Source organism: Penicillium bovifimosum, assembly GCF_028826915.1.
Source record: "Penicillium bovifimosum strain IBT 22155 chromosome Unknown utg000008l_segment0_segment0, whole genome shotgun sequence".
Lineage (NCBI taxonomy): Eukaryota > Fungi > Ascomycota > Eurotiomycetes > Eurotiales > Aspergillaceae > Penicillium > Penicillium bovifimosum.
In genome coordinates this window covers 909,834-936,003 of record NW_026622717.1, presented here as the reverse complement: position 1 = coordinate 936,003, position 26,170 = coordinate 909,834, and the positions used below count along the sequence as shown (strand labels likewise).

The 26,170-nt window shown below is 49.8% G+C and overlaps 10 protein-coding genes across 10 annotated transcripts; 7 read left to right on the top strand and 3 right to left on the bottom strand.

The window, feature by feature from the left end:
- Positions 1 to 204: 204 nt before the first annotated feature.
- On the top strand, positions 205 to 2,593 carry pkcA (protein kinase c; the record flags this gene model as incomplete). The annotated part of the gene is made up of 5 exons (XM_056670778.1): positions 205 to 592; positions 687 to 953; positions 1,020 to 1,607; positions 1,669 to 2,064; positions 2,127 to 2,593. 5 exons carry the CDS (start codon positions 205 to 207, stop codon positions 2,591 to 2,593), a joined length of 2,106 nt encoding a protein of 701 aa, XP_056517151.1.
- Positions 2,594 to 5,584: 2,991 nt separating this feature from the next.
- N7515_010034 (uncharacterized protein) lies at positions 5,585 to 6,871 on the top strand (the record flags this gene model as incomplete). Its single annotated transcript, XM_056670777.1, has 1 exon — positions 5,585 to 6,871. One exon carries the CDS (start codon positions 5,585 to 5,587, stop codon positions 6,869 to 6,871), a length of 1,287 nt encoding a protein of 428 aa, XP_056517150.1.
- Positions 6,872 to 7,384: 513 nt separating this feature from the next.
- Positions 7,385 to 8,868, top strand: N7515_010033 (MATE family efflux transporter; the record flags this gene model as incomplete). The annotated part of the gene is made up of 2 exons (XM_056670776.1): positions 7,385 to 8,008; positions 8,068 to 8,868. 2 exons carry the CDS (start codon positions 7,385 to 7,387, stop codon positions 8,866 to 8,868), a joined length of 1,425 nt encoding a protein of 474 aa, XP_056517149.1.
- A 157-nt stretch (positions 8,869 to 9,025) lies between these two features.
- N7515_010032 (tubulin-specific chaperone D) lies at positions 9,026 to 12,997 on the top strand (the record flags this gene model as incomplete). Its single annotated transcript, XM_056670775.1, has 6 exons — positions 9,026 to 9,268; positions 9,335 to 11,837; positions 11,897 to 12,179; positions 12,235 to 12,579; positions 12,634 to 12,799; positions 12,860 to 12,997. 6 exons carry the CDS (start codon positions 9,026 to 9,028, stop codon positions 12,995 to 12,997), a joined length of 3,678 nt encoding a protein of 1,225 aa, XP_056517148.1.
- Positions 12,998 to 13,283: 286 nt separating this feature from the next.
- N7515_010031 (CE1 family esterase) lies at positions 13,284 to 14,249 on the bottom strand (the record flags this gene model as incomplete). The annotated part of the gene is made up of 1 exon (XM_056670774.1): positions 13,284 to 14,249. One exon carries the CDS (start codon positions 14,247 to 14,249, stop codon positions 13,284 to 13,286), a length of 966 nt encoding a protein of 321 aa, XP_056517147.1.
- A 793-nt stretch (positions 14,250 to 15,042) lies between these two features.
- Positions 15,043 to 16,008, top strand: N7515_010030 (U1A/U2B'/SNF family RNA-binding protein; the record flags this gene model as incomplete). Its single annotated transcript, XM_056670773.1, has 3 exons — positions 15,043 to 15,083; positions 15,142 to 15,539; positions 15,614 to 16,008. The coding sequence occupies 3 exons, from the start codon at positions 15,043 to 15,045 to the stop codon at positions 16,006 to 16,008; spliced, it is 834 nt and encodes a 277-aa protein (XP_056517146.1).
- A 284-nt stretch (positions 16,009 to 16,292) lies between these two features.
- N7515_010029 (H(+)-transporting V1 sector ATPase subunit D) lies at positions 16,293 to 17,471 on the bottom strand (the record flags this gene model as incomplete). The annotated part of the gene is made up of 8 exons (XM_056670772.1): positions 16,293 to 16,516; positions 16,568 to 16,608; positions 16,665 to 16,674; positions 16,733 to 16,781; positions 16,834 to 17,159; positions 17,222 to 17,232; positions 17,293 to 17,405; positions 17,457 to 17,471. 8 exons carry the CDS (start codon positions 17,469 to 17,471, stop codon positions 16,293 to 16,295), a joined length of 789 nt encoding a protein of 262 aa, XP_056517145.1.
- A 253-nt stretch (positions 17,472 to 17,724) lies between these two features.
- Positions 17,725 to 20,493, top strand: N7515_010028 (mRNA splicing protein SYF1; the record flags this gene model as incomplete). The annotated part of the gene is made up of 4 exons (XM_056670771.1): positions 17,725 to 17,814; positions 17,873 to 17,989; positions 18,054 to 18,107; positions 18,160 to 20,493. 4 exons carry the CDS (start codon positions 17,725 to 17,727, stop codon positions 20,491 to 20,493), a joined length of 2,595 nt encoding a protein of 864 aa, XP_056517144.1.
- A 1,596-nt stretch (positions 20,494 to 22,089) lies between these two features.
- N7515_010027 (uncharacterized protein) lies at positions 22,090 to 22,800 on the top strand (the record flags this gene model as incomplete). The annotated part of the gene is made up of 2 exons (XM_056670770.1): positions 22,090 to 22,157; positions 22,203 to 22,800. The coding sequence occupies 2 exons, from the start codon at positions 22,090 to 22,092 to the stop codon at positions 22,798 to 22,800; spliced, it is 666 nt and encodes a 221-aa protein (XP_056517143.1).
- Positions 22,801 to 24,150: 1,350 nt separating this feature from the next.
- On the bottom strand, positions 24,151 to 26,059 carry N7515_010026 (MFS transporter; the record flags this gene model as incomplete). Its single annotated transcript, XM_056670769.1, has 7 exons — positions 24,151 to 24,463; positions 24,526 to 24,721; positions 24,778 to 24,819; positions 24,887 to 25,218; positions 25,278 to 25,297; positions 25,356 to 25,622; positions 25,685 to 26,059. The coding sequence occupies 7 exons, from the start codon at positions 26,057 to 26,059 to the stop codon at positions 24,151 to 24,153; spliced, it is 1,545 nt and encodes a 514-aa protein (XP_056517142.1).
- Between the last annotated feature and the right edge of the window lie 111 nt (positions 26,060 to 26,170).

Sequence of the window (26,170 nt, the reverse complement as noted above, 5' to 3'; positions counted from 1 at the left end):
CCCAATTTCGTCCGTAAAACAAAAGTGGTCAGTCATTGTGGTCTGTCTCACATTTTCCGAAGTGGCATTACCCGCGCCCGTTGCGCCCCCCCTTGTCAACAACAGCCCCGCGAATCCTCTCCCACCAACAACCCACCTTGACCTGGCGCAAGCGCACCCTTAAATTTTGAGCCAGCCGTGCTCTTTGTCCTCAAACCTGCCATCATGGATGGGGACGAGCTAATCGCCTCGGTCTTCCGCAAGATCGAGCGGGAGAAGGCCCTCATCACCGCTGCCAGTAATATGCGGCAGTCGACCGACAACCCCCTCGTGCAACAGAGAGTTGATGCCAACATCCGCGATGGCCGCAAGAATATCGCTTACCTGGAGGAGAAAATGAGAGAACTGCAAATTCGTCAAATGAACCAGGGAGGTGGTTCACCCGGTCAGCGTGGAGGCCCGGCGCCCCCGCCGAAAGACCACGAACAAGGCGAATATGGTGATGCTCAATACCCCCAGGGTGGTACTGGCTCGATGCCTTCAGGTGCTCCTTTTACCGATCCCCGACCTTATGCTCCGATCCCGAAAGCGAGGCCCAACTACACAAAGCTAGGTACGTACCTGCTATCACTCCTATCCTGCTCGTCGCGAGATAGTGTGCCGCGGTTAAATCGGTCGCAATGCTAATGTTATTGGCTATACCTCAGATCTGATTAAGTACGATACGCCGTATCTCGGACCGAAGATTCAGCTTATGCTGTCTCAACTCGAGTTCAAGCTGAGTGTGGAGATGCAATATAAAGCCGGCATTGAGAAGATGGTCCGCTTGTACCAGGATGAGGGAGACCGGAAGAGCCGCGCCGATGCCGAGAACCGTCGCATCGAGAGCAACCAAAAGATCCAGCTTTTGAAGCAGGCGCTGAAGCGATATGAGGATCTTCACGTTGATATTGAGTCGTCCGATGCTCCAGACGGTATGAACATCCTGCCCACCTTGCTGCATGTGTCATGATTCCATTCGGTTACTGACTAGAGTGCAGACGAGAGTCTCAGCAGCCCGAACATGCGCAAGCCGCTGACTGGTCTGTTGACGATGCGCATCCATGCGGTTAAAGATGTGGACCATGCGGCCAGTTCTCGATTTTCCCGCGGCCCAGAGACTTACGTGGTTGTCAAGGTGGAAGACACGATCAAAGCGAGAACCAAGGCTACCCGAAATGACAAATGGCTGGACGAAGGCTTCTCCATGGATATCGATAAGGCAAACGAGATCGAACTGACTGTTTACGACAAGTCGGGAGATCGCCCAACCCCAATCGGTATGCTTTGGGTGCGCATTTCCGATATCGCAGAGGAGATGCGCCGAAAGAAGATTGAGACCGAGCTCAATGCATCTGGCTGGGTGTCCGCCGATAAGATGGCCGATGGCGGCGCCTCTCGACATGATACCCATGGACCTCCCGTGGGTTCTTCACATGGTGCCAGCTCTGGAGGCCGGCCGGGTACCTCGAGCCACGGTGGACATGGGCATCATGGTGGGGAGAGTTCAAATGCTCCTCCGAGTGTGATGATTGATTCCTGGTTTGCGCTGGAGCCGGTTGGTCGCGTACAACTTCAAATGAGCTTCGGTAAGCTTGAATCTTCCAATATGATGAAATGCAAGAAGTGCATTTTGCTGACTTGGTATAGCCAAACAACTGAAGGATCGCCGTCCCTTCGACATTGGTCTCAACCGTCAAGGTGCCGTGCGCCAGAAGAAGGAAGAAGTACACGAGAAGCAGGGCCACAAGTTCGTTACACAGCAATTCTACAACATTATGCGCTGTGCGCTGTGCGGAGAATTCCTCAAGTATGCCGCGGGAATGCAATGTGCGGATTGCAAATACACCTGTCACAAGAAGTGCTACTCCAAGGTTGTCACCAAGTGTATCAGCAAAGCCAATTACGAGACCGACCCGGACGAAGAGAAAATCAACCACCGCATTCCCCACCGTTTCGAGGGCTTTTCCAACATCTCCGCGAACTGGTGTTGCCACTGTGGCTACCTGCTTCCCTTTGGACGCAAAAATGCCAAGCGTTGCTCTGGTAGGCATAGCACTGACATCGCAGCCTTCGTCTATCATATGCTGACCTTCATATCTCTAAAGAATGTAGTCTCACTTGTCACGCTCAGTGCACTCACCTTGTACCCGATTTCTGTGGAATGACGATGGAAGCCGCAAATCAAATTCTCGAGACGTTGATTCGCACCAAGAATCACAACAAGTCTGCTTCTGTTAGTTCCGGCCTCAGCAACCGTACCCTCCGAGCAGGTGGCCCGCCGCAGCCCGCTCAAGACAACGCTGCTCTCTCCTACCCCCAGAAACCAATGGAGGGCCCCTACGGGGCTGTTCCTAGACAACCCTCCGCCGAAGCGGTAAGCGCAGCCACTAATTCGTTCATGACTCCACAGTCGCCAATCTCTGCACAGGCTGCACAGCGCCAACAACTGCCACCGAAGTCGCCCACTGGGGCATCCGCCGCAGCTGCAGCAGCTGCAGCAGCTACCGGACTACGCAGCCCACAATGTATGGAATTTCCTGACTATCGATTTGAGAAAAGTCCGTTGTATTAATCAAGTTGCAGCTGAAATGGGTCGTCCTGTTACGCAAGCACAGGCACCTCAACACGCCCATTATGACCCGTCCGCCTACGCCAATTTCCCCCAGCAACCTCCACCCCAGGCTATGCAGAAGGTGCAACCTTCTCAGTATCCGATGGCACCGCCCCAACAGGCCATGCAGCAGGTGCCTCAGCAACAAGTTGCAGCCCCGGTCAAGGAGGACGTCGGATCGCAGGCAAAGACCCGCATTGGATTGGATCACTTCAATTTCCTTGCTGTTCTTGGAAAGGGTAACTTCGGAAAGGTTATGTTGGCTGAAACAAAGAGCACCCGCAAGCTGTATGCCATCAAGGTATTGAAGAAGGAATTCATTATCGAGAACGACGAAGTGGAAAGCACCAAGTCTGAGAAGCGTGTGTTCCTGATCGCCAATAAGGAACGTCATCCGTTCCTCCTTAACTTGCATGCTTGTTTCCAAACCGAGACTCGTGTCTACTTTGTCATGGAGTACATCAGTGGTGGTGATCTCATGCTGCACATTCAACGCGGCCAATTCGGCCTCAAGAGAGCACAGTAAGTCACATTTTGGTCTTACCTTTATATTTGGGAACGATATACTAAAGCCAGCGCTCTAGATTCTACGCCGCCGAAGTCTGCTTGGCGCTCAAGTACTTCCACGAGAACGGTGTTATCTATCGTGACTTGAAGCTCGATAACATCTTGCTGACCCTGGATGGTCACATCAAAATTGCTGATTATGGTCTCTGCAAGGAAAACATGTGGTATGGTGGTACAACCAGCACTTTCTGTGGTACTCCTGAATTCATGGGCCCAGAAGTAAGTAAAACAAATATCTTTTCCGGACGAAATCAGGGAACTGACGCTCTTTATAGATTCTGCTGGATAAGAAATATGGCCGGGCTGTGGATTGGTGGGCGTTCGGTGTCCTCATCTATCAGATGCTTCTGCAACAGTCTCCGTTCCGCGGTGAAGACGAGGATGAAATCTACGATGCCATTCTTGCCGACGAGCCTCTCTACCCGATCCACATGCCTCGCGACTCCGTGTCAATTCTCCAGAAGCTGTTGACTCGCGAGCCCGAGTTGCGTCTGGGCTCTGGCCCCACCGATGCCCAGGAAGTTATGTCTCATGCCTTCTTCCGCAACATCAACTGGGATGACATCTACCACAAGCGGGTGCCCCCGCCATTCATTCCCACCATTAGCAGTCCTACCGATACCAGCAACTTCGATTCGGAGTTCACCAGCGTGACTCCAGTTCTGACGCCTGTACAGTCTGGTAAGCTCTTTCTCTCTTTCTAGTCTTTATCTGCTGGAGGTTTACTGACTAATCTTTGTTTTTCAGTCCTTTCGCAAGCTATGCAGGAAGAGTTCCGTGGATTCTCCTACACTGCTGACTTTGCTTGATCTCACAATGTGTGATCGGGGTATTTATTACTTGATTGGACCCCTCTCTTGCGTCGACGGGGATGTCAATTTCGGTTAATGAGCGCTTAATGCCGACATGTCCGGTCTCTTCGCGGCGCCGCCCATCTCCCGCCCTTTCCAGCACCGTTTGCTTTTCAATTGCTCCAACATACCCAATTGCAGTTCCGTTCAAGTGCCGGTGTGGACGCAGGACCTCTTCACTGACATGCTTCGTTTGCCGAATACCATGGTTAATGAACCCTCCAGGTTGCTTTTGCTTTCTCGATTTCTGCTTGAGTTCATCTAAATTGCTTTGCTCTATTTTCTTCCGCCTTTATTTCTGTTCAAGTTCTCTTCCGACTGGTCGGCATCACGACTCTGGTCTATGTCCGGCAAACGGTGACCCAAAAAAAATGGAGAGGAGGAGGATGGACTGCCACATGGCTGTTCTATGAAGTTTTCTTGATGAGAAATGACGAAGTTTGAACATCTATGAAGACAAGCGTAGATCCTTTTCGGGTTTGCGCGTTTTACGTCCGGTATTCTTTAGCGGTTCGTGGTATGGAGAGAAGGAGATACAAATACGAACTATAATCTTATCATATTTCTCTATAGTTGTTCATCTTGTGAGACCATCCATGTAGTATTGTAGCAGAGGGATATCAGATACGATTGTCTATACACAGTTCGGAGTCGCACCTTCCCTCTGAGACGATTGCCCTAACCCCGTTCCTTCCCAAGTAGATTCCTACATCTTGTGTGACTTCCTCGGTTTGAACCAGCCATACGCAGCAGGTACGTCATTTCGGTTATATTTGCCCAGTTCTTTCCTTTTCTCACGACCCTTAGCACTTTCTCCTGTTTATGCCACTTCCTCAGCCTCTTGTCTTTGTTCCAGAAATAGATCAAGCCAAGCTCTGTCTTCAACATGCAAAATCGAGAAAAGCGTCTTTCAAGTGCTTCCAAGAGAAAGTGCCCTCGAGAAACAAAGCAACCTCATCCGCAACAAAAGTTCCAAGCACAAAGAATGAAAGAATACTCCAGACATTGAGTCCTCACACTGTCAAAAGAATGGCTAACACAGGTCGCCCGCTCTGTTGGTTCACTTATCAACAGAGTGCAACGAAACGTTAAAGTCAATCATCACATTTGATTTCCCCTGGACCACGAATCTGATTTCCACCTCCTGTCTTGCTTCCGAGAGATCTAGGACAACGACCCTGAGATCCAAAGCCCCTGTGAGAATTAGACTCATATCAGATCACCTTAGACTTTCAAAATCTTCATCACACTCCACAATCCAGATCCCCTTAATATTCCCAGCTTCCCCTCTCCTGCAACTCCGGTCCAGCCACGACTGGAGCTCGCAGTTCGTTGAATCGACAATCCTCCCACCCTCGATTAGTCTGAAGACTCAGTAACCGTCTCATCGTTGCACACGATGACCACAACCCCCATTCTCTATGAGGATCAAAGCGAGGTAAGGAGTTTGTATCCATAAATGTGGCCCCTCATAACACTCCAATTCAGTCTCACTCACTCATGCATTCCTCCCGGGTTGATATCTTGCTAACATATGCACCAGGTGAACTCTCCGCATACGCAGGCCTCCATACCGGACGATATGGACACGGAAGATCAGTACATGGCCAACCAAGTCAGTAATTCTGTGCGAGGGCGCCCCAGAAACAAACGCAAACGATCTAATGATATCGGCCCAAGTGAGACTGGGGAATCAGAATGCGACTCAACTACTACTGAATACAATGCTGGAAGTTATAGCAGCGATGGCATCGACGACAGTGAACCTTCTTCCTTGCCACGGGCGAAGCGAGGGAAGAGGAGTTCGGCCAAAGATGATGATTATTACGCTCAGCCAAAGACCACCAAAGCTAAGCAGAGAACGAGAAAACTTTCCGATAGCATTCCTCACCTAGGAGGGGCCGACTTTCCCAACGGGGAAGACCAGTCTGGTTCATCAGACGAAGAAAAGGATACAATAAAGGCACAAAGGCGGGCTCGAAATAAGAAATTTGCTCGCGAGCGGGAACAACGTCTACTTCAAATTGGGAAACTTACCAAGAACGATGACCTGTCTCCGGATGAACAGCGCACCGCTCATCAACTTCTTACTCGTGGTACCATGCCAACTATCTATAAACATTGGCAGTTAGATTTTCCTACAGTTGCAGATGCCGTATTCTTCTCAGGGGAAGACAGAGACCCCAGGCTCACGGAGACGCACTTCGTGCTCGAAACCGACAAAGGTACGGAGTTCGACGCGATCATTGCCTTCCGAGATCTTTTGGAAATTTGCGGCAGGGTGAAAGACTGCTGTAATATCCTGAAGATATCTCCTTATGAGTGCATTGTGAGGACAATTCGGAGATACCTGACCTGGGCAATGAGGGATGCACGTATCAGAGCCCACCCGAACACAACCCCGGTGCACATCATCTATTGCAAGAAGGAATACGAAACGCCAAAGGCCGCCATCGACCACGTCGCTGCAGCATTAGCGAAGTTAGCGGAGAAATGGAGGAGCCAACTCGGTGCATTCCATGATAATAAGGGATTCTGGCCGGTATTGATCGGAATCGTCGTCTATGGACCTGGCCTTGTTATCATCGGCTTGGATACGAATCCCCAACCACATTGTAAATCGCCGGGAGTCAGGTTCCTCGGTCAAGTTGATTTTATGAGCTCTGACAGTGATATTTGGTCCACCCTGGGTGTTGCGATCGTCATCAAGCATATCCAAAGAACGATGATAAAGCTGGCCATGGCTTACAACCATCCGTTTGTGGCACCAATCCTTGATGAATCTACCAAAGCTATGGATGACCACGACCCCGATCTTTGATCGCCACCGTGGTAGTCCAAGACATGTAGTACCTAAGAGGTCGGGCTGCGATCTACGTCATAGGTCCGTGTCACGAACCTAGGGATCTATATGCGGCATGCCTGTTTAGGTACCTGAGACCAAGTGCTCATGATCTTGCCTGGGCTTTCAGGTACGGCATCTGAACTCATCTCAAGCTTGCCTTGCAAATAATATAAACCTGGAGTAGTTATGGTACTGTTCATTGTTGTACGACAGTGGAGCTCAGGTACATCTCAAGCAATTGTTGTCATTGAAAGTGTCGTGATCGATGCGAGGACTGATTTGCCGACCAAATCTCCACTTCTATGCACTTCGGCGATCAATCACTTGTCCAGGGGCCCGCTACGCCCGCTGTTTTTAATCGTAGAAAATCTCGCATTCTGGTTATTAGGAGGAATAGGAATACCGCTTGTAGTTCCATGAACTCAAGTCTGAAGAAGAATACAGTGTGCTTTTTAATCCCAGCGAGCTCACCAGAAAAGTTCGTCCACGATGATTTCCGACCATGAAGCTACAGAATCCTCGCCTTTGCTACGCAACATCGACCCAGAAGCCGCAATTAGTTCCAAAAAGACAGGATGGCGACAAGAACTGGCGATAATTTCACGATACTCTGCTCCGCTCATGGTAGCACTCTTGCTTCAACATGCATTGACCGGTTCTAGCATCTTCATGGTGGGCCATCTGGGGAAAAATGAAATCGGAGCCGTAAGCTTGGCCAACATGACTGCCCAAATCACGGGATATTTCGTCTTCCAGGGTCTAGCGACATGTCTAGATACTTTATGTCCTCAAGCACATGGCTCAGGGAAGCTGACTCTGGTCGGGCTTCATGTTCAGCGCCTGACGCTTTTCATGCTCATCCTCACAATTCCAATTGGCGTCATATGGTATAACGCAGACCGGACTTTCTTGCTCCTTTTACCGTCTGAATCACACGAGACTGCCCGGCTCGCAGGCTTGTATCTGAAAATTGCCATTGCAGGAGCTCCCGGCTATGCTTGCTTCGAGTCTGGAAAGCGGTTCTTCCAGGCGCAGGGAATGTTCGGTGTTAGTTTGGTGGTTCTGTTGATCTGCTCTACATTGAATATCTTCATGGGTTGGTTATTTGTCTGGGTATGTCCTGCTGCATCGAACCCTCCCAACTACTCAGTCGCTGATATGCTTTCCTTTAGAAACTGCAATGGGGTTTCATTGGTGCGCCCATCGCCGTCGCGATCGCAAATACTTTGTTACCGGTCTTGCTGGCTCTTCATGTCATCTTCATCAAAGGCTCTGAATGCTGGCACCCTATCTCTGCTGAAATGTGGCGTGGTTGGGGTCCGATGTTGCGGCTTGCCATCCCAAGCTGTCTGATGATCGAAGCGGAGGTCCTTGCATGGGAGGCTATGACGATCATCTCCTCGCGTCTGGGTGCAACCGAACTGGCAGCCCAAGCTGCCATGTCGACACTTGCGGATTTCGCATTCCAGATTTCGTTTTCGATCGCTGTCGCTGGCGGTACGCACATCGCCTATCTGCTGGGTGCGGGCTTCCTCCAGCGTGCGGCGACGGCAACTAGGGTCATGCTTCTTGGTGCTCTTGGTGTTGGCTTGACAAATATGCTTGTGATCCTTGCTCTTCGTGGAGTGATTCCTGGTCTATTCACTGATATCGGCGAGGTCTGGCACTTGATCTTCGTTTTGCTTCCTCTGAATGCTATTATTCAGATACCGGATGCTCTGGCTACCTCCCTCAATAGTCTGCTGCGAGCTGTGGGGCGACCGGATATCGGGAGTTATGTTCAGCTCTCGATCTACTACCTCGTGGGATTGCCCTTGGGTATTGCATTTGCGTTTGGCTTGGACTGGAGCATTTTCGGGTTGTGGTGTGGCATTATGATTGGTCAATCGATTATTGTGACCATCGAGGGCTTTTACTTCTGGAAAATGGTGGACTGGGCGAAGGCATCTCGAGAAGCCGTAGAGCGGATGTGATCTACGGAGCCGCGACATTGTTAAAATATCTACGACTTAGCGTATCACTTCAGACATAGCAGCGAAATGAATTATCCTCCTTTCGTTAATATACAGATCTGCCGAGAAGTTCTTCCACTGGTGCACAAAGTAGTAAACTTCTATACTTGAACGTCACATGACCGGTCCCGCTGTTGACGCTATTCCCAACGCTGCACTCTTCACGCACAGCATCACGCAGGACTCCACCATGGATGCCGCCGATGATCGAGATGTGAAGCTCCAACGAGCCTCTGGGGATTTGGTGACTGAGTTTTCTGCAAAGCTGCCATTGCTGTTGTGGAGATCCCATAATGGGACTCCCCTCCGTACCCCACGCAAATGGGCGCAGGTCACCAAGACAGAGAAGCTCGTCAGCCTTGTAAGACCTGACCGAATAGTTCTTTCTTGCCATTTCTCCTATATGCATCTGCTGATGATTATGTAGCTTGAACCTTTCCAAGAGTGGCCTCAGCTGTTGGATCCACATTTGCAAAAAGTGCTCCCTCCTTTAGTGGACGCCTTTCTTGCATACCTGCTCAAGCATCGCACCCAGTATGGCTCGGTCCCACCCAAGTCCTCCCAAGGAGGAGAAGTTTATTCTCTGCCAAGAGCTATCTGCAGGTTGCTGTACACTTTTTGCAAAGTCCGCGGCGTCAAGGTCATCAGCAGGTTCTTAAACAATGAGCCGAAATATCTTGATTCGATGCTGAGAGCTTTCATCGAATGGGATGCGGTCCGGTCGTCCGATCCCGGGGATTCGGTAGAATCTGAGCACCAGCGACTGATTTGGGAAGAACGCTATGTGATGCTGGTGTGGCTTTCACATCTTTTGCTTGCTCCATTCGACTTGTCCTCGTTATCATCAGATAATATCCCAGTGCCCTATGACAACTTGCAAGGGTTGGATTGGCTATCGTCTGACACTCCTATGCTTGCGAGATCAATACTTTCCTTGTCGTTGCATTACGTCGGTGCACCGGGCAAAGAACGAGAGGCAGCGACTGCGCTCCTGGCGCGATTGGCTTTGCGCGGAGATATGCAAGCTCTCGGCATGCTCAAAGGTCTGATGCAATGGGCTTTCGCTATTTTTCAGCCGGCAGGGAACGTTGAATCGCCCTCTGTCTATGCTTGCATTGGGGTCCTCACATTCATTGCTCGCTTGAGTGCATCGGGTCAAGTAGAGGACTTTGCCTCCTCGATCAGTGATGTCCTCCACGAAACTATCAAGGTATGCGAAGGGCAGTCTTCGGTGTCTGCTACAATTCAGTCATCTGCGTTGGCCAGAAAGATAGCTATCAAGATCCTTCGCAACATCACAGTCATGTCCTTATCTGTGAACGAACGAGGGGACGGTCGCATCACGGATGACCAGTTATCGACCATCTTGGAAGATGCCATAGATCATTTCTTGGTCTCCCTGGCCGACAAAGATACACCCGTGCGATTTGCGGCTAGCAAAGCGCTCAGCATCATCACTTTGAAGTTGCACCCAGAAATGGCGACTGAGGTCATTGAGGCGGTCATTGACTCATTGGGAGAGAATATCCTCTTCGAAAAAGAGGATGGCTCTCTCATAACGCCCTCTCAGGCAAGAAGGATCGGTACACACTCTCTCAAGCGAAATCTCAGTGCCGTTGATGCCCAGCGATGGCAAGGGCTGATTCTGACACTGTCCCATTTGCTGTTCCGCCGGGCACCCCCTATCCGCCAACTGCATGAGATTCTCCAGTCACTTGTATCTGGTCTGGGCTTCGAGCAAAGATCTTCTACTGGTAGTTCTGTAGGAACTGGTGTGCGGGATGCGGCATGCTTCGGTATCTGGGCCATGTCTCGAAAGTATACAACACCAGAACTCCTGGCACTACAATCCCAGGTCATAGCATCGCCAACTGGTCAGCGAGAGGTCGACGTCCTGCAGAAGCTGGCCGTGGAACTTGTCTGTGCAGCCTGTATCGATCCCTCTGGCAACATCCGACGCGGGTCTTCTGCTGCTTTGCAGGAGTTGATTGGTCGCCACCCAAATACCATTGCGCAGGGTATTCCTCTCGTGCAGGTTGTGGATTATCATGCGGTTGCTCGGCGTTCTCGTGCACTGATTGATGTCGCTAAAGCTACGGCCTCGCTGGATCAGATATACTGGAGTCCGCTTCTGAGCGCTTTGATGGGTTGGAGGGGTATTGGTTCTCTAGATGCCGAGTCTAGAAGACATGCGGCTAAATCTATTGGGATCTTGAGCACGCAGGAATTATCAAAGACCATGAAGCTGGTTTTGGATCTCTTGCTGCAAATGTTCTCTCATATATCTCGGAATGATGTGGAATCACGACATGGCTGTCTGTTGGCCATTGCTGCTACAGTTGATGCTTTTACTTCTCAGTGGGAAGAATCAGCAGACACAAGAGATACCCCAGAAGCCAGAGCTGTCGTTTCTCAGGTTGCCAGCATCTGGGAGATTTTCGGTTCTCCATCAGCTCCTAGCGATGATGACCTGACCTTCCAGACTTCACGCCCGGAATTGACGGCAGAGGCATCGTCCTGTTTGATCTCCTCACTATCTCGGTCTACTGTCACGACAGGATTGTCCCAACCTGCGGAAGCATCGCTGAACCGAGCACTGCAGATACTGTCTCTTTGTGTTTCTAGAAGCGATGATATTTCTATTGAAACGTCCTCAACGGCCTTATGGCAGCTATTTCCCCTGCTATCGTCATCGAAACAGGAGGAAATGGTGCGCACATGGTTCTCTCATCTTCGCGCATCATGGAGATTGCCGACAGGTCGTGGTCAAATTGTTGCACTTGGAACGGTATTCGAGCGACTTGGGGCACAAAGCGACCTCCAAGATGATATAGTGACTGAAATCCTCCGTTATACAGGGAAGGAAGAGCTTATCGAGAAACGAGTTGCTGCTGTGAAATGCTTGGCTACCAATGTCTTGCCGCACATGGGTATGTGGCATATCTCTCATGTCCAGGCTGACCTTGTGAAGGGACTAACAAATTCCCAGCTACTACTGATAAAGTCGCGAGTAACTTCCTCGACTTCCTGAATGACTACACCACCGACAGACGAGGCGATGTTGGATCCCTCATCCGAGTTGAGGCGATCCAAGCAGTCGGCGTCTTGCTGCACCGAGAAGCAAGTTCAACGCCACGCTCTTCGCTCATTCAAGATTTAGTCGGGTGTCTTTGCCGTCTTGCATGCGAAAAGCTTGACAAGGTTAGGTTACAAGCATGGATTTCTCTACAGGGCTTCTGGGAAGCATCACGGGATCTGCCTCCACTTGAAAGGTATTCAAGATCGAACCAGTATAAATCACTCAAATCCAATGGCTAACAAAACCAGAAAATTCGAGCACTTCAGTCATGTTTCCTCACAGGAGTATTTTGCTCAGCTGCTCACCCTGCAGAACGTGGACTGGCTTCGTCTTCCCTTATTACAAGGTCTTGCTACATCCGCTATCTCGGGAGCTGAGGGTCTCGTCCGAGCATGTCGATCAGCCCTAATCCAGTTCCTTAACTCTCAAGACCAATCCCAACGTCAGGAGATATTGATGATCTTTTTGCAAGACCTTGCTACCATACTAGGTGATAATCTTCAAGATGACCGGTTTGCCATTCCCGCCGTTGAGCTCGTTGCGTTCATAATTGACAGCTATGTCGCTGTCATTCCCGACGGCTCGGATGCAAGGTATGCGACTTTTCCTTCTCTGTCTACCTAGATCATTCACTGACTTCTTCCAAGTTTCCGGAAACTGTTTACGCTAGTTCAAAAGGCACATTTTAGATCGGCAAATATCGCTCGATTGGAAGCTGCAGTCAAAGTTTATGCTGCATTGGCGAGAATTGACACGCTGCGGGAAGGTGTTTTGAAGAAGCTGACTGGGCTGCTTTTGCATCCTTTCCCAAGGGTATGTTCATTCAATTACGTTTTCATTTTGGAGCTAGGTACTGATCAATCGTTCATGTAGGTTCGATCAAGTGCTGCAGAGTATCTGTTTGTATTGACAGACTCTAAGATTGCCAAGTACGAAGATTGGTCCGCGCCGGCTAAGCAACTGAAGCCCCAGGTGGATAGTATAAAAGCTGCTCTTTCTCTGGAGAGCTAGAAAGATTACACAGATAATAGTCACATAGATCTTACTTTCTAAGATGAACAACCCGCTAGGCGCTAGCTATACTGGGTTGGAATACATGAGGGACGGGACACTTTCTGCACATTGCTAAGTAAAAATGTAAGTATTCATTCTCTATCCATATGTGAAGTCTATGCTACTAGGTATGTATGTCATGAGAGTCTCGCGGACTGTACAATCGTGCAAATGATCCGTTATCCCAGCCGATCCTGGGTCCCCAAATGCCTTGAAGTGAAGTCTGAGCGGCCACAGAACCACTTCACAAGTTCAAGCGGTAACCCGCAAAGAACTCAAAGATATATTCAGTCGCATTGTAAGGAGACTTTCCCAACGGACACTGATCAGCATGTTCAGGATAGTCATCATTGCCGACAGTACTCGGCCAGCAATGACCATTCTCACTCTCCCGATAATGCTGAACAATCTCCTTTTTCCCATCACAGTCCCAAGAAGCATGTTTAACAAGTGGCTTCACAAAGACAGTCTCGTTCCTAGCCCACCTAGCATTATCACCACACCCATTGCGAGCCGCCCAACCGTGCAGAAAATCAATCACGGGCAGTTTCGCATTTTTCTCCGTGTTGCCATCGATAGGCGCCGTAGTATCCGCCGTGCCATGGAACTCCAAGAATGGATAACCCTCCTCACGCTCAGCAGGCTCACAGGGCCCAATGCCTTCTGTCTCGTCTGTATCATAGTAGGCGCCGCTGACGGAAGCAAAGGCCGCGAACCGGCTTCCCACGGTGGCATTGCAGGCAATGACGGATGTGAACCCACCACCATTCGACTTGCCAGCTGAGTATACCCTGCTCTTGTCGATGCAGAGATTCTCTTCCATGTGGTCGAGGAGGTCATTGGTGAAGTCGAGGTCGTTGGGCCGTGACAGGTCTGCATTTGGGTTGGAAAGCCAGTATCCGTTCGTGCTATCTGGGTAGACGGCAATACCGTTGGGATTGAACTGTGGGTTCGAGAACTGAGAAAGGGCCTCTTCCTCTAACATGTCACGCGTGGCACCGTGGAAGGAGAAGTACAGTGGCGTCGGCTTGTTCTTGTCATAGTTGGCTGGGATGTATAGTCTGTATCGACGGTCTGTGCCCGGAAGGGTAAGGTTGTGGCTTGTTCCTGCCTCTGGGAAGCTGCAAGGGAGGGCTCTTCCACAGCCTTTGGACTGAGCTGTAGACAGGCTCGCTAGGGCTGCGAGGGGTAGTAAGGATGTGAGACGCATCTCGTTTCTGGGGGATTTGAGGGAAAGAAAGGCGCCTGGGGGGAACTTTGCCTTGACTGTCTTACCTTGGGAATACCTTTTTATACTTACAACTCAGACAAGTACAGTAAGCAGACTGCCGACATCGCACTTTACATTGCGATTTTTCCCGGTTACTGCGAGGGGTTATGGAGTCTAGTGCTCTTTGACGCATGTCTGGGAGGTGGGTAGTTAACGAATTGACCCCTTGGGGAATACGCGGTTCATACACTTTGCTTTGTTATACGCAGTACAAATGATGGATCAGGTAGTTCGATGGATGATCATTGCGGGGGGTGAGTCTAGTGAGTCCCCGCTTAGACATTTGCCGGAAATGTATTCAGAGTGATTGGTTAAGACGCCGAAGCTCAGATGTCTTAGCTTTTGCTTCGTTCCGACATCCTTGTAATTACCCTATTGGGCAATCTGGGGCACGATCTCGTTCGGTCAAACTCCGATTTTCTGTGTATAAATAAGACATATGTAAAAAAAAGATGCATGAAAAGTGGGGGGGACGCAGAGAACAAAGAAGAGAACGGGGAGAACGAGTACTAAAAATAAAAAATAAAAAGAAATGTGCATCATCCGTGAATCGAACACGGGCCTCGTCGATGGCAACGACGAATTCTACCACTAGACCAATGATGCTGTTCTATGATTAGAGCCAGTACTTTAGGTTACATAACCTAATATTCGACCCCATCTCCATCTCTCCCGCTCGGAGCAATCAGAAGCTCAACCTCGCCGCCTTCTTGGAGCTACAACAGTCGCAACCATGGCAGCCGTATCTGCACCTCCTATTCCCCCTAATGCGACGTGAGTACTATATATATCCTTATCGCTCATCAATTCCCATGCTAACAGCCCTTCGCAGAGTCTATGTGCGCCGGTCCCTCCCCCTCTATCATATCAGCACCGCGCTTTCGCAATACCGCTCACGTACTGACAGTTTCCTTCTGCATCAGGTCAAGAATTTAGACGAACGGATTAAAGTTGATCAGTTAAAATCCGCCCTGGAGGAGATTTTCTCAGAGTATGGAAACATTATCGAGGTCGTCGCGAAGACGAACCTGAAGGCCAAGGGCCAGGCCTTTATTGTCTTCGACAATGTCGAGTCCGCTACCCGCGCAATCGACGAGATCAACGGCTTCGATCTCTTCGACAAGCCCATGGTGCTGGCCTATGCGAAGACACCAAGCGACGCGACAGTCCAACGGGAAGGTGGTAGTGAGGAGCTCGAGGCTCACAAGCGCCGACGTCTAGCGGAGAAGGGTACGATGAACGGATCCCATATGGCGCAATATCAGCGAGGACGCGGGCCCATGCTAACTACGATTGTTCTACAGAACGGAAACAAGCCCAGGAGGCCCTCGAAGCGCAGAAAAAACTCAAGCGTCCCGCTGTCGCTGCAGAACCCGCACGTCCAGCCAAAACCACCAAAGGTGCCGGTCTCAAGCCTACCACGGGCACTCCCGCCGCCGTCATTCCGGACGAGTACCTACCGCCCAACAAGATCCTGTTCTTGCGGGAACTGCCCGACGATGCTACCGAGGAGAGTCTCACTGCTGTGTTCAACCGGTTCGAAGGATTCCAGGAAGTCAGAATAGTGCCTGGGCGCAAGGGGATCGCATTCGTCGAGTACCAGAGCGAGGCTGGGGCAATCAGTGCCAAGGAGGCTACGTCGGGTATGTCCATGGGCGCCCAAGGCAAGGCCATCCGTGTTACCTACCAGCGACAGTAGTTGTGGAGTGGTGTCTTGCTACAAAATATCCCGGTCTCGTTTTCTTCTTTCTGGCGTTTGGTAAGGTCTCATCTCCAGTGTGTGTTTTAGAAATACGGAGAGATTTATCACTGTTCCCTTGCTTTTGCAATGTATCAAGGTTGCGTATCACATGAAGTTTAATATATTCCAAGGTAAATGAAATGAGTCAAAAGGGCTAGAACGAGTAGACACAGTAGTACATGTCAATCAGACAATGAGGATGCCAACGAGGAATAGAGTATCAATGTGGAACAAATAGCAGTCTAGAAGATAACATCGTTGTCTTCATCTTCACCCAGAACATCCTTCGTCTCTTTCTCTTCCTTTTCAACGGCCTCTGGGTGTGCTGCTTGCTCTTCTGCTGCCTTTTGCCGGGCTGCCAGAATTTCAGCGTCCGCAGCAGCAACGTCTCTCTGCTTCTTGCCGGAGACCTTCTTTAAGCGGTAGAATTCCTCTCGGTCCAGCTCATCGAGTTCGGAGTTGATGTCTTGAGAATGGTTAGTTTGGCCCAGGGGTACTCAAGGTAGATGTTACAAACATTTGATAGTGTTCTCAGTGCGGGGAATGATAACGTGCTCACTAGTGGTAGTGTTAGTATGCAGAACTAGGGAAAGGTTCGGGCATTTTCATCGTACATTGCGTTCACTGTATCAAATAAGTTAGCTGCTGGCTCAAAGGCATGGTATACGGGAGCATGACTTACCTCTCCGGTTGACAACCTTGATCACTTCATCCAGAATCAAGAAGGCAGTCTGCACAGATGGTGAGCATTACCCTACTCCAATGCATACATATCATGCATACCTGTAAGCTAGCCAGTTCCACCAATGTCTCCACTGCCCGTGCATATGTCTCCCGGCAGCGTTGAATCTGTTGTCCTCCCTTTCCTAGACCTGTCAAACCAAAGTCATTGACGCCGTCTTGTGTGTAGCTCTCGAATGTCGGTAACAGAACACCGGACACGTTCTCCTGCTTGGCTCGCACGCGGAAACGAGCCTGCTTGGCAGACTCCTGGATCTGGTAGCCGATATCTCCACCCACGGCGTAGCTCACTTCGGCCAGGGAGAAAGCTGCAATCTGCATGACCCGTCCCATCTTTTGTTTGGCTTCATCGATGCGGCGTGTGATGTCTGTTGGGTATGATTAGCGCGTTCGATAAGGCGGGGAACGGGAATGTGCCGGTACAGCATACCTCGGAAACGTCTGAATGAGATATTAAGTCAGTATATAGTGTAGAAATCAAGGAAGACAAAAGAACCGTACTTTGTTAAAGCTTCACTCTTTCTCTTTAGTAAAGTATGACCGATCTCCGCCCCCTTCAGCTTGTTCTTCATCAAGCCCAATGACTGGCGAGTCGGGAATACTGCCTCTCGGCCCTGCACAGAGGTCAGATACAATTGCTAAAGCATCCTCCAGTAGCAACTCACAACGGCGCCCGACATAGCTGCAGCAGATCACAGATAAGAGCAGAGCCTCTGTTATTCAGTTGGAGTAATGCGGCCACGATATGACGCCGATAAAGCTCCACCGCCCGCCTGATACAGAGAGGTCATGTGACTGTAATCAATGTGGGAACCTCATCCGTTTACGGGTTTGGCTTTAGACGCGCACGCCAACAGCTTCCTGTCTATGCGATTTTCCTTTATGCGGCCACGTTGAATCTCGTAATTGGATTTCGCTCAACTGAGTGGCGCAATGCCAGGGACGATTTTGCCCCCGAGATCACACCGGCAGCACGCAGAGATGGATCCATCATCTGCTTCCCGGCCGGACCTCTACCTGATTGTGAGTTTGGGCTCAATGGACTCTTTGGACTCGAAGCTAACTTGCATTGTGAATTTAGACCGATCAGGATATCATATACGAACAAGATTTGCTTCGCGACACAAGCAGCGTCAAGCCATGGCTTGCCTACATCGAATTCAAGCAGCAAAATGGTACCCTCTATGAGCAAGCATTTGTACGTCCCTATCAGCTAGATATTGATCGCGAGGAGCTATAACTAATATTGTGTCTTTCGCTAGGTCATGGAGCGTGCCTGTAAGCAGCTACCACGCTCATACAAGCTCTGGAAGATGGTATGTACTATCTTTTGCGACCCCAAATATTCTGCTTTACTGACTGTCCTAGTATCTGGAGTTCCGGACGAAACACTTGAAAGGTCGCAACCCAATGGTATATCGCGCCGAGTACCAAAAAGTAAATGCACTCTTCGAACGAGCTTTGATTCTCCTCAACAAGATGCCGCGCATCTGGGAAATGTACCTCTCCTTCTTGCTTCAGCAGCCTCTGATCACCCAGACTCGGCGAACATTCGACTCTGCTCTACGCGCTCTTCCGGTCACCCAGCACAACCGAATCTGGAAGCTTTACAAACCATTTGCTCGATCTGCTTCTGGACAAACCGCCGTCAAGATCTTTTCTCGCTATATGCAAATCCACCCTGAGAACATAGAGGACTACATCGAGCTTCTTGTTGAAATGGGTGAATATACGGAAGCTGTCAAGAAGTTCATGGACATTCTTGACGACGCACGGTTCAAGTCGAAAAATGGCAAAAGTCCATTCCAGTTATGGTCAGAGATGGTTGATCTTCTGGTCTCCAAGGCTAAAAAGATCAAGACCGGCCCTCAAGTCGGAATCGATGTCGACGCTATTCTCCGGAGTGGTATTGCGCGCTTTGCAGACCAGAGGGGCAAGCTGTGGGCCGGCTTGGCCACCTACTGGATCACCAAGGGTAACTTCGAGAAAGCCCGGGATGTTTTCGAGGAGGGTATCACTACGGTCATGACAGTCCGTGATTTCACCCTAATTTTCGACTCGTACGTTGAGTTCGAAGAATCTATCATTGGCAATCTGATGGAAAGCGCAGCCGCTCGTTCTGAGAAGGGCAAAGCCGACGAAGAAGCTGACTTTGATCTTGACCTCCGCATGCTGCGCTTTGAGCAGCTCATGGACCGTAGACCATTCCTGGTGAATGATGTACTCCTCCGACAGAACCCTCATAACGTCATCGAATGGGAGAAGAGGGTGGCACTCTGGGGTGACAACAAGCAAGAGGCAGTGCAAACATACACAGATGCTATTGCTGCCATTGCTCCAAAGAAAGCACATGGAAAGTTCTCTGAGCTTTGGGTGAATTATGCCAAGCTCTATGAGAACGGCGGAGATCTGGATACCGCAAGAGTCATTTTCGATAAGGCTGTCAAAGTTCCTTTCAAGTCAGTATCAGAATTGGCAGAGACGTGGTGCGAATGGGCCGAGATGGAGCTCCGTGCCGAGAACTTTGACAAGGCAGTCAGCATCATGGCCAAGGCGACACAGGCACCTAAGAAATCGACCGTGGATTACTTTGATGAAACACTGTCTCCGCAGCAGAGAATCCACAAGAGCTGGAAGCTATGGAGTTTCTATGTCGATCTTGTCGAGAGTGTCTCGTCTCTGGAAGAGACCAAAAAGGTATACGAGAGGATCTTCGAGCTTCGCATCGCCACACCCCAAACTGTCGTCAACTACGCCAACCTCTTGGAAGAGAACAAATACTTCGAAGAATCTTTCAAGGTATACGAACGGGGCTTGGATCTCTTCACGTACCCAGTTGCTTTCGAGCTTTGGAACTTGTATTTGACAAAGGCCGTCGACCGGCAGATAGGTATTGAGCGACTCCGAGATCTGTTCGAGCAAGCCTTGGAAGAGTGTCCCCCCAAATTTGCCAAACCTCTCTATCTGATGTATGGCAACCTGGAAGAAGAGCGCGGCCTCGCACGACACGCGATGCGGATTTACGAGCGTGCCACGCGGGCAGTGTCCGACGAGGACCGTTTCGAGATGTTCGAATTCTACATCACCAAGTCTGCTTCCAACTTCGGTCTCACATCCACAAGACCGATCTACGAGCGTGCCATCGCCGCTTTGCCTGACAATGAGGCCAAGGAAATGTGCCTCAAATTCGCCGAGATGGAGCGAAGACTTGGCGAGATCGACCGTGCTCGTGCAATCTACGGTCATGCATCTCAGTTCTGCGATCCTCGGACGAACGCCCCATTCTGGGCAAAGTGGGAATCATTCGAATCCTCGCACGGAAACGAAGATACTTTCACCGAGATGATCCGCATCAAGAGGAGTGTCCAAGCACAATACAAGTATGTGATACTAGCCGCTATATTCCGAATCAAACACCTTGCTAACATTCCAATCTACAGTACCGATGTCAACTTCATTGCATCACAAGCCATTGCCAGGAGCCAACAGCAACCGTCGACCGGCGAAGAAGGCGAAGACGACGAGTCCCGACAGCGCGCAGATGCCATGGCAGAACTCGAACGTCAAGCCCGTGCCCCAGTGGGCTTCGTGGCTGCCAGCAGTGGTCCGGAAGGTGGTAACCGCCCTCCACCTGCAGGCCAAGAACCAGTTGTTCCTGCGGCCAACCCTGATGCTATCGACCTGGACATGGATGAGGAATAGAGAGAAGAAAGGCGGGTAGGGCCATTTGTAGAGTAAATGGGGCATATTATTTGTGTTTGCTTGGATGTTTTTCCCCCTCATTTTGGCCATTTTCCAAGTTTTCTCTTTGGATCTCCCGCTTCTTCACTCTGCTGTATGTTGTACACTTTGCTTTCTTTCTTCGTTCTCGACAAGCATTCGCGACGGAGTGCCATTTCACTTCCGTTTTAGGTCTTTTCACAACCAAGTGTAAATCAAATCCGACTTTTTTTGTCTCTTTCTAGCCAGTGGGTGTCTACGCGCCCCTGCTCGTCTATCCGATTGTTGTCTTTTTGTCCTGCGATACCTATAGCAGTCCCACGTGGCCAATCGAGACGCCCAGATTGTCCTTTATTATATGATTTGGAATAGATGCCCTTTCGATCAAAGATTTGAGTTATGCTAAAATGGGCTCAGATCTTTGGTCATCCAAGCCGCAAGTTAAATGGAATTACCCGGTAAGGCAACTCAAAGGCGAAAAAGTGCCAAATACTCAGCAATCGGATTGCAGGCCATGGTTCTCTTCATAGGTTCTCTTCATAGGCTTTCTACCTGCCAGATGAGATGAGATAGACTCAAAGCCAAAAGATAAATTGCTTTGATATCAATGCCATTTGTGAATAGGCACGTGATTTCCCAGCCCTCGAGATTTACGAGAACGTGAGTCTTTTACAAAAGAACTACACAGTACGGCAGCCAGATAGCTCACAGCTATTACTGGTCCACGACTCCCTTCCCTGATCTGGAATTCTGGATCATCGAGAAACCGTTATCCCGGAGCTTACTCCGACGTGGTCCATCATCCCCTTTTCCTCTGGAGCGACTTTCGGCAAAACATTCAAGCGCAGGCTTCACTACTTAGGATTTAGGAAAGCCTCCTGCCTCATGTATTACGGGGCGACTTGAGAAGCGCGGGTACACCGTACCCATGACGGGTAGGGCCGACGGGTAATTATCATTTTCCTTCAGAGGCTAAGCGATGTAGATCCCCCAACAGCGGGGCTTTCGGACAAGATCCGGCTAGCTTATCAGCCACTAATTCGGGGTATGGCCGGGGGCCCTGGGGCCAAATGACGAGATGGCTGGTGTAAGAATAGAGCACTTGAGAGCAACCCTACGCTTGTGTAGTTTGCCAAGCAATGGAAAGCATTGTGCATTGCTCACTTCCGGAAGGCGTTTAGCCGTAGAAGCTTAATGTTTGCATGGGGCAAGTGGTCCGAGAGAAGGCCATGTCGCTGTGTATTGCGTATTGTGTACTCAAATAGCCTAGTTTCACTACAGTATATACTCAAACCCCTAATAGATAACAGCGTGGACAAATGTCCAGATTACAATCTACATTCTACAAGCATAATAACAGTGCATCGTGCAAGTAGAGTTAGGTTTGGAAGTGATAATAAGTTGTTCAAGTCAGGACCACAACTTAGGTAGGGAAGTCACAACTTGGACCAAGCTCAGAGCGTCCCTCTTGGCGGAAGCTTAAGGGGGTCCCACTGTGCTTGGCAACTTGGCTGGCGAATACCAAGTTTGGCCTGGCAATGATTGAGGAAGGAAGCGAACGTTTGACCCATTCGGAAAATGCCCAACAATCAGAACCCTCAGGATCTTACTGTTACAATCGCTTCCGTCCTCAAATCGCTAAACCGGTCATCTCATCTGCTATATAAAGGGTAGTACTGATCTTCCGTCAGTCCTCTACATCTATCAGTCTTCTCTCTGCTCCTTGCAAACCATATCGAGACCCAAATCTCCAATCTACAGCCCTTTGCTTTACCTTTTGTGGCTGCGATGTGGTCTCCGAAGACAGTCTCTCTTCTTCTGGCAGGTCTCCTCGCCCTTCCTTCTGCCGCCACCAAAATCTGTACCTGCGAGGCTTCCGATGGAGTTAGCCAGGATGGTTTCTCGCAGATATTGGATAACCTCAATATCAACTCACACGATCAGTTCTGTGTCAATGCCCCAGACTACGATGGCTGTTATACTTCCAAATCAGACACCCAGGGTTCGGGCAACTTCTATGGCTGTGGCATCTTCTGTGCCGACGAAAATGACAGCGGTGCTTGTCTCTGGTTGTTCGCGTACACCGCTTATTTGGGTGCGAACACCGGAGGCTGCATTTCCAAGTCAGACCTGATTGACGTTGTGAATGACATGGCTTCGGACGCTCAACAATACGATGCTGTGAACTGTGAGACATCCGAAATGTCGGGAGGTGGATTCAGAGTCCAGGTCTCAAACGGCTTCAACTTGGGAGGCGGCCAGTGTGATCCCGGAGTTTGTGTCGAGTAGTGCTCTACTCAAGTTCCCTTCTGCGGCACAGACAAGGCCGAGGAGCGTGGAGGGTCGGAAAGCCGGAGGATGTGTTGGATTCTTCTCCGTTCTGGCGGTAGTTTGATTCGGCGTCCGTACTCCCTAGGTGCTAGGCATTTGCGGCTTCTTCCCCTCTTATGTGAGCCTGCTCCTTCGCTGATCAGACGTCAAGGAGGCAGTCGATGTGACGCATGGCAAGGCTTGGAGGTCTGGAACAAGGCTTGTGACTTGTTGGGAGCGAGTGTGCTTGGTGATGGAACATGGAACTGGGACTGCGAGGGAGGGACTACAAGATGTCGGGAGGGACTGGCTGTACTGCGCTTTATCTCTTTCTTCCTCCTGTTTTTTTTCTCTTGTCATTTCTTCCCAGTTTGGTTACTTCAGTTAGAGCACAGGAATTTCAGCCTTGTTTTCCTATTGGCCGTGACACGCGTAAATCCTATAAGAGATTGGTATCTGATGCGTAGCTCTGAAACCGGCTTGTTGACATCTTCGACATTTGCGCGCTAGAATCCGCAATTATCCAAGGGGTTGCCTTCTGGCTCGCCCGCTTGGCAACCCCGGGCTTCGCGATTGTATGAGTGCGTACGCCTAGATGAGATCTAACTTGGTTAGGAGTAGCTGTGCGTAGGTGATGCATAAGCCTGTACTCAGGAAGGCGGAAGCTGCTTGAATCTCCTAACGTTCCGTAGGGAATGGACCCGGTCACCCGGCAGCAGATCATAACGAACGGTAGGGGTGGGCACATTTTATCGAGTATATCGAGTATCCGAAAATAATTGAATTTCGGGTGCGCTAATTTGGAATTCGCTGCTTAGTAATACCTCGCAGCACTCTTTTTCATCAAGAATTGGCTCTTAACATTTGAGACGGAAGTCTAACAAGACATTGAGAGAGCTGAAGTGTACGGGGTAGCCGGGAGTACTGTGTACCTACGAAGTCCAGGGTTTTTACCGGGCCGTAGGCCCGGTGAGACATGAATCACCCAAGTAACACGTAAAGCATGTACCTGTCAGTGTTGTATATATAGAAAAAGTGAACAGGACAGGTGTAGAGTACTTTGGTAAGAAAAATATCAACAAAGATATTCTGTCCAGTTGACTGTATCCACTCGTGGGTGCCAAGATCCAGACGCGTTTTTAGCCAGGTTTCCGTCAACTGGCGAGCCTCCAGCCAGCAGTTGACATCATGACCTCTAGTGTGAAGCCAGTATAGCCAATATGGAGACAGGCCTTGAGATGTCTTGCTTACTGCTTAGTTCGCAAATCGGCTCCAAGAACGCAGTCTCTTGCCGTACTTTATTATACAAATTAGCAAATAATTTTATACCTAATTGAACACAACAGAACGCAGTCCTAGCAGCAAACTTACTCGTTGTAAAATAAAAGGTAAGGATACCATAGCAACGGAGATGAACCCCAGTATGCTCGAGGCCCATCCGATTCCAAGTGCATTTAGCATGCGTGGTGCAGCTAGTGGGAGCGCCCCTCCAAACGAACTTCGGAAGAAAGTGTTACCGGCAAATACGCTTGCCGCATAGCGCGGATAGGATTCGCCTAGGTAATTGAGGACGGATTGAAAGGTGAGGTAGAAGCCCGGTGCAAAGAATGCTGTTCCGATAATCGGAACGATAAAGTGTACGCTGTTGGCAGCGGGTTAAAATCCTCGAATCAATTAACTTAAGTGGCTAGTAGGCTAGCTTACCTTGCTCGGGATGTCCATGCAAAGATGAACAGGGAAATTGGAATGCAAACAGCCCCTATTTGTCCAGGAACTAGGCGAGCCTCTGGCTCGACAACGATATTTGCATTTGCCACTCGTGGCTGGTAGGAAAAGTATAACCACAGAACGTATGCAACGACCGAAATCGATGCTCCAACGAGGATACCGAAGAAGGCAACTGGAGAGAAATGTTAGTAGCCAGTCTTCGTACAAAGTCAGCTCAGGAAAGCTCACGGCCTTGCTGAATTGCGGTGAAATGATAAATGCCGTTAAAGACTATACGATCCCTCTGTTAGTATACTGTATAACGTCCGCAAAACGCTTCAAGGAAAGCTTAACTTACCGAACGGGAAGAACTCAAACCAAAGGTACAGGACACCGTAAACTAGCATTGTGTGCACGTTGACAAATAGAATGACTGGGTCCAGACAGGCAAGCTTGATATCGTTGCCCATGTCCTTAACAATGCGTAGAGCAAGATATTCGCTCGGTGATTGGATTTCAGCTTCAGTATGGTACGCAGGATTGCCCGTCTGCTCGCGAAGGCGCTTTGCTCGTCGTAGAAGGATATTCGAGGACAGCGTCTCAGGTAGAAAGAAGAAAGTAGATATGGTCGTGAAGGCAGTGATGCCGGAAAGGAGCCAGAGCGTTGCTCTCCAGGTTTTCCAACGCTTTCTGTACGATAATTATTCATGTCAGATAATATTCAGCAATTCACAAAACCGGTGACGAACATTACAAGGGTTCCAAGGATCTGTTTTGTCAAAATTAGTAAAAGCCGTGGATGACTAGATGCATGTAGACTGACATACCGGTCCCAGAATAGGCCCGCAAACTCCGCTAACTGCGTACAACGCAATTGCGTAGGGAATCTCAGATGGCCTGTATATTTCCATGAGCGAGGCGCCACCGACGCTGATGGGCGTGCTTCCGATGAAGCCCCCCAAAAAGCGTAGTACCAGAACAGTTTGTACGTTTTTTGCCAGAGCCATTCCGATGTTGAGCAAGCAGAAAGCAAGGCAGCTAAGCACATATACCGGCGAACGCCCGATGGTTGACAGGTTTGACAGAGGAGAAAGCTGGAAACATGCATGATTAGTACATTCCTTGTACCTGTGGTCTACTTGAAGTGCAGACATACAATAAGAGGCCCAATTCCGTATGCAATAACAAAGAGCGAAAGCCCCAGTGTGCCCTCAGCGGTGGTAGCCCCGAATGCTTCTTCGATACCCAAGATACTTGGCGTAAAGAGTGCCGATGCTGCATAGAAACTGAAATTCAAGAGCAATACATTGAGTCCAGCGACCGTCCTTGACGGCGTGGGCCAGTTTCGAGGGATATCTGGATCATCAGGGCCAACGAAGCCTACTATGATCCAGCCCTGGGGGTCTGGGCTTGGGAAGTCTTCATCTTTAAGGGTTTTAGATCCATTATAGGAGAAGAAGCGGTCCTTCGACGCATAGTTGAGCAGCCGACCGAATAGGCTGTCACGGACCAAAATGTTCAGACTCTCCATGGCGAAGTTTACTATACTCGCTCTCTCTGAGTGCGTCGATCTCATTAAATACTTCTGGACAGAGCGTACAGTAGCCAGTGGCTACTCCGAGCAGGTTGCCGCTTCATAGGG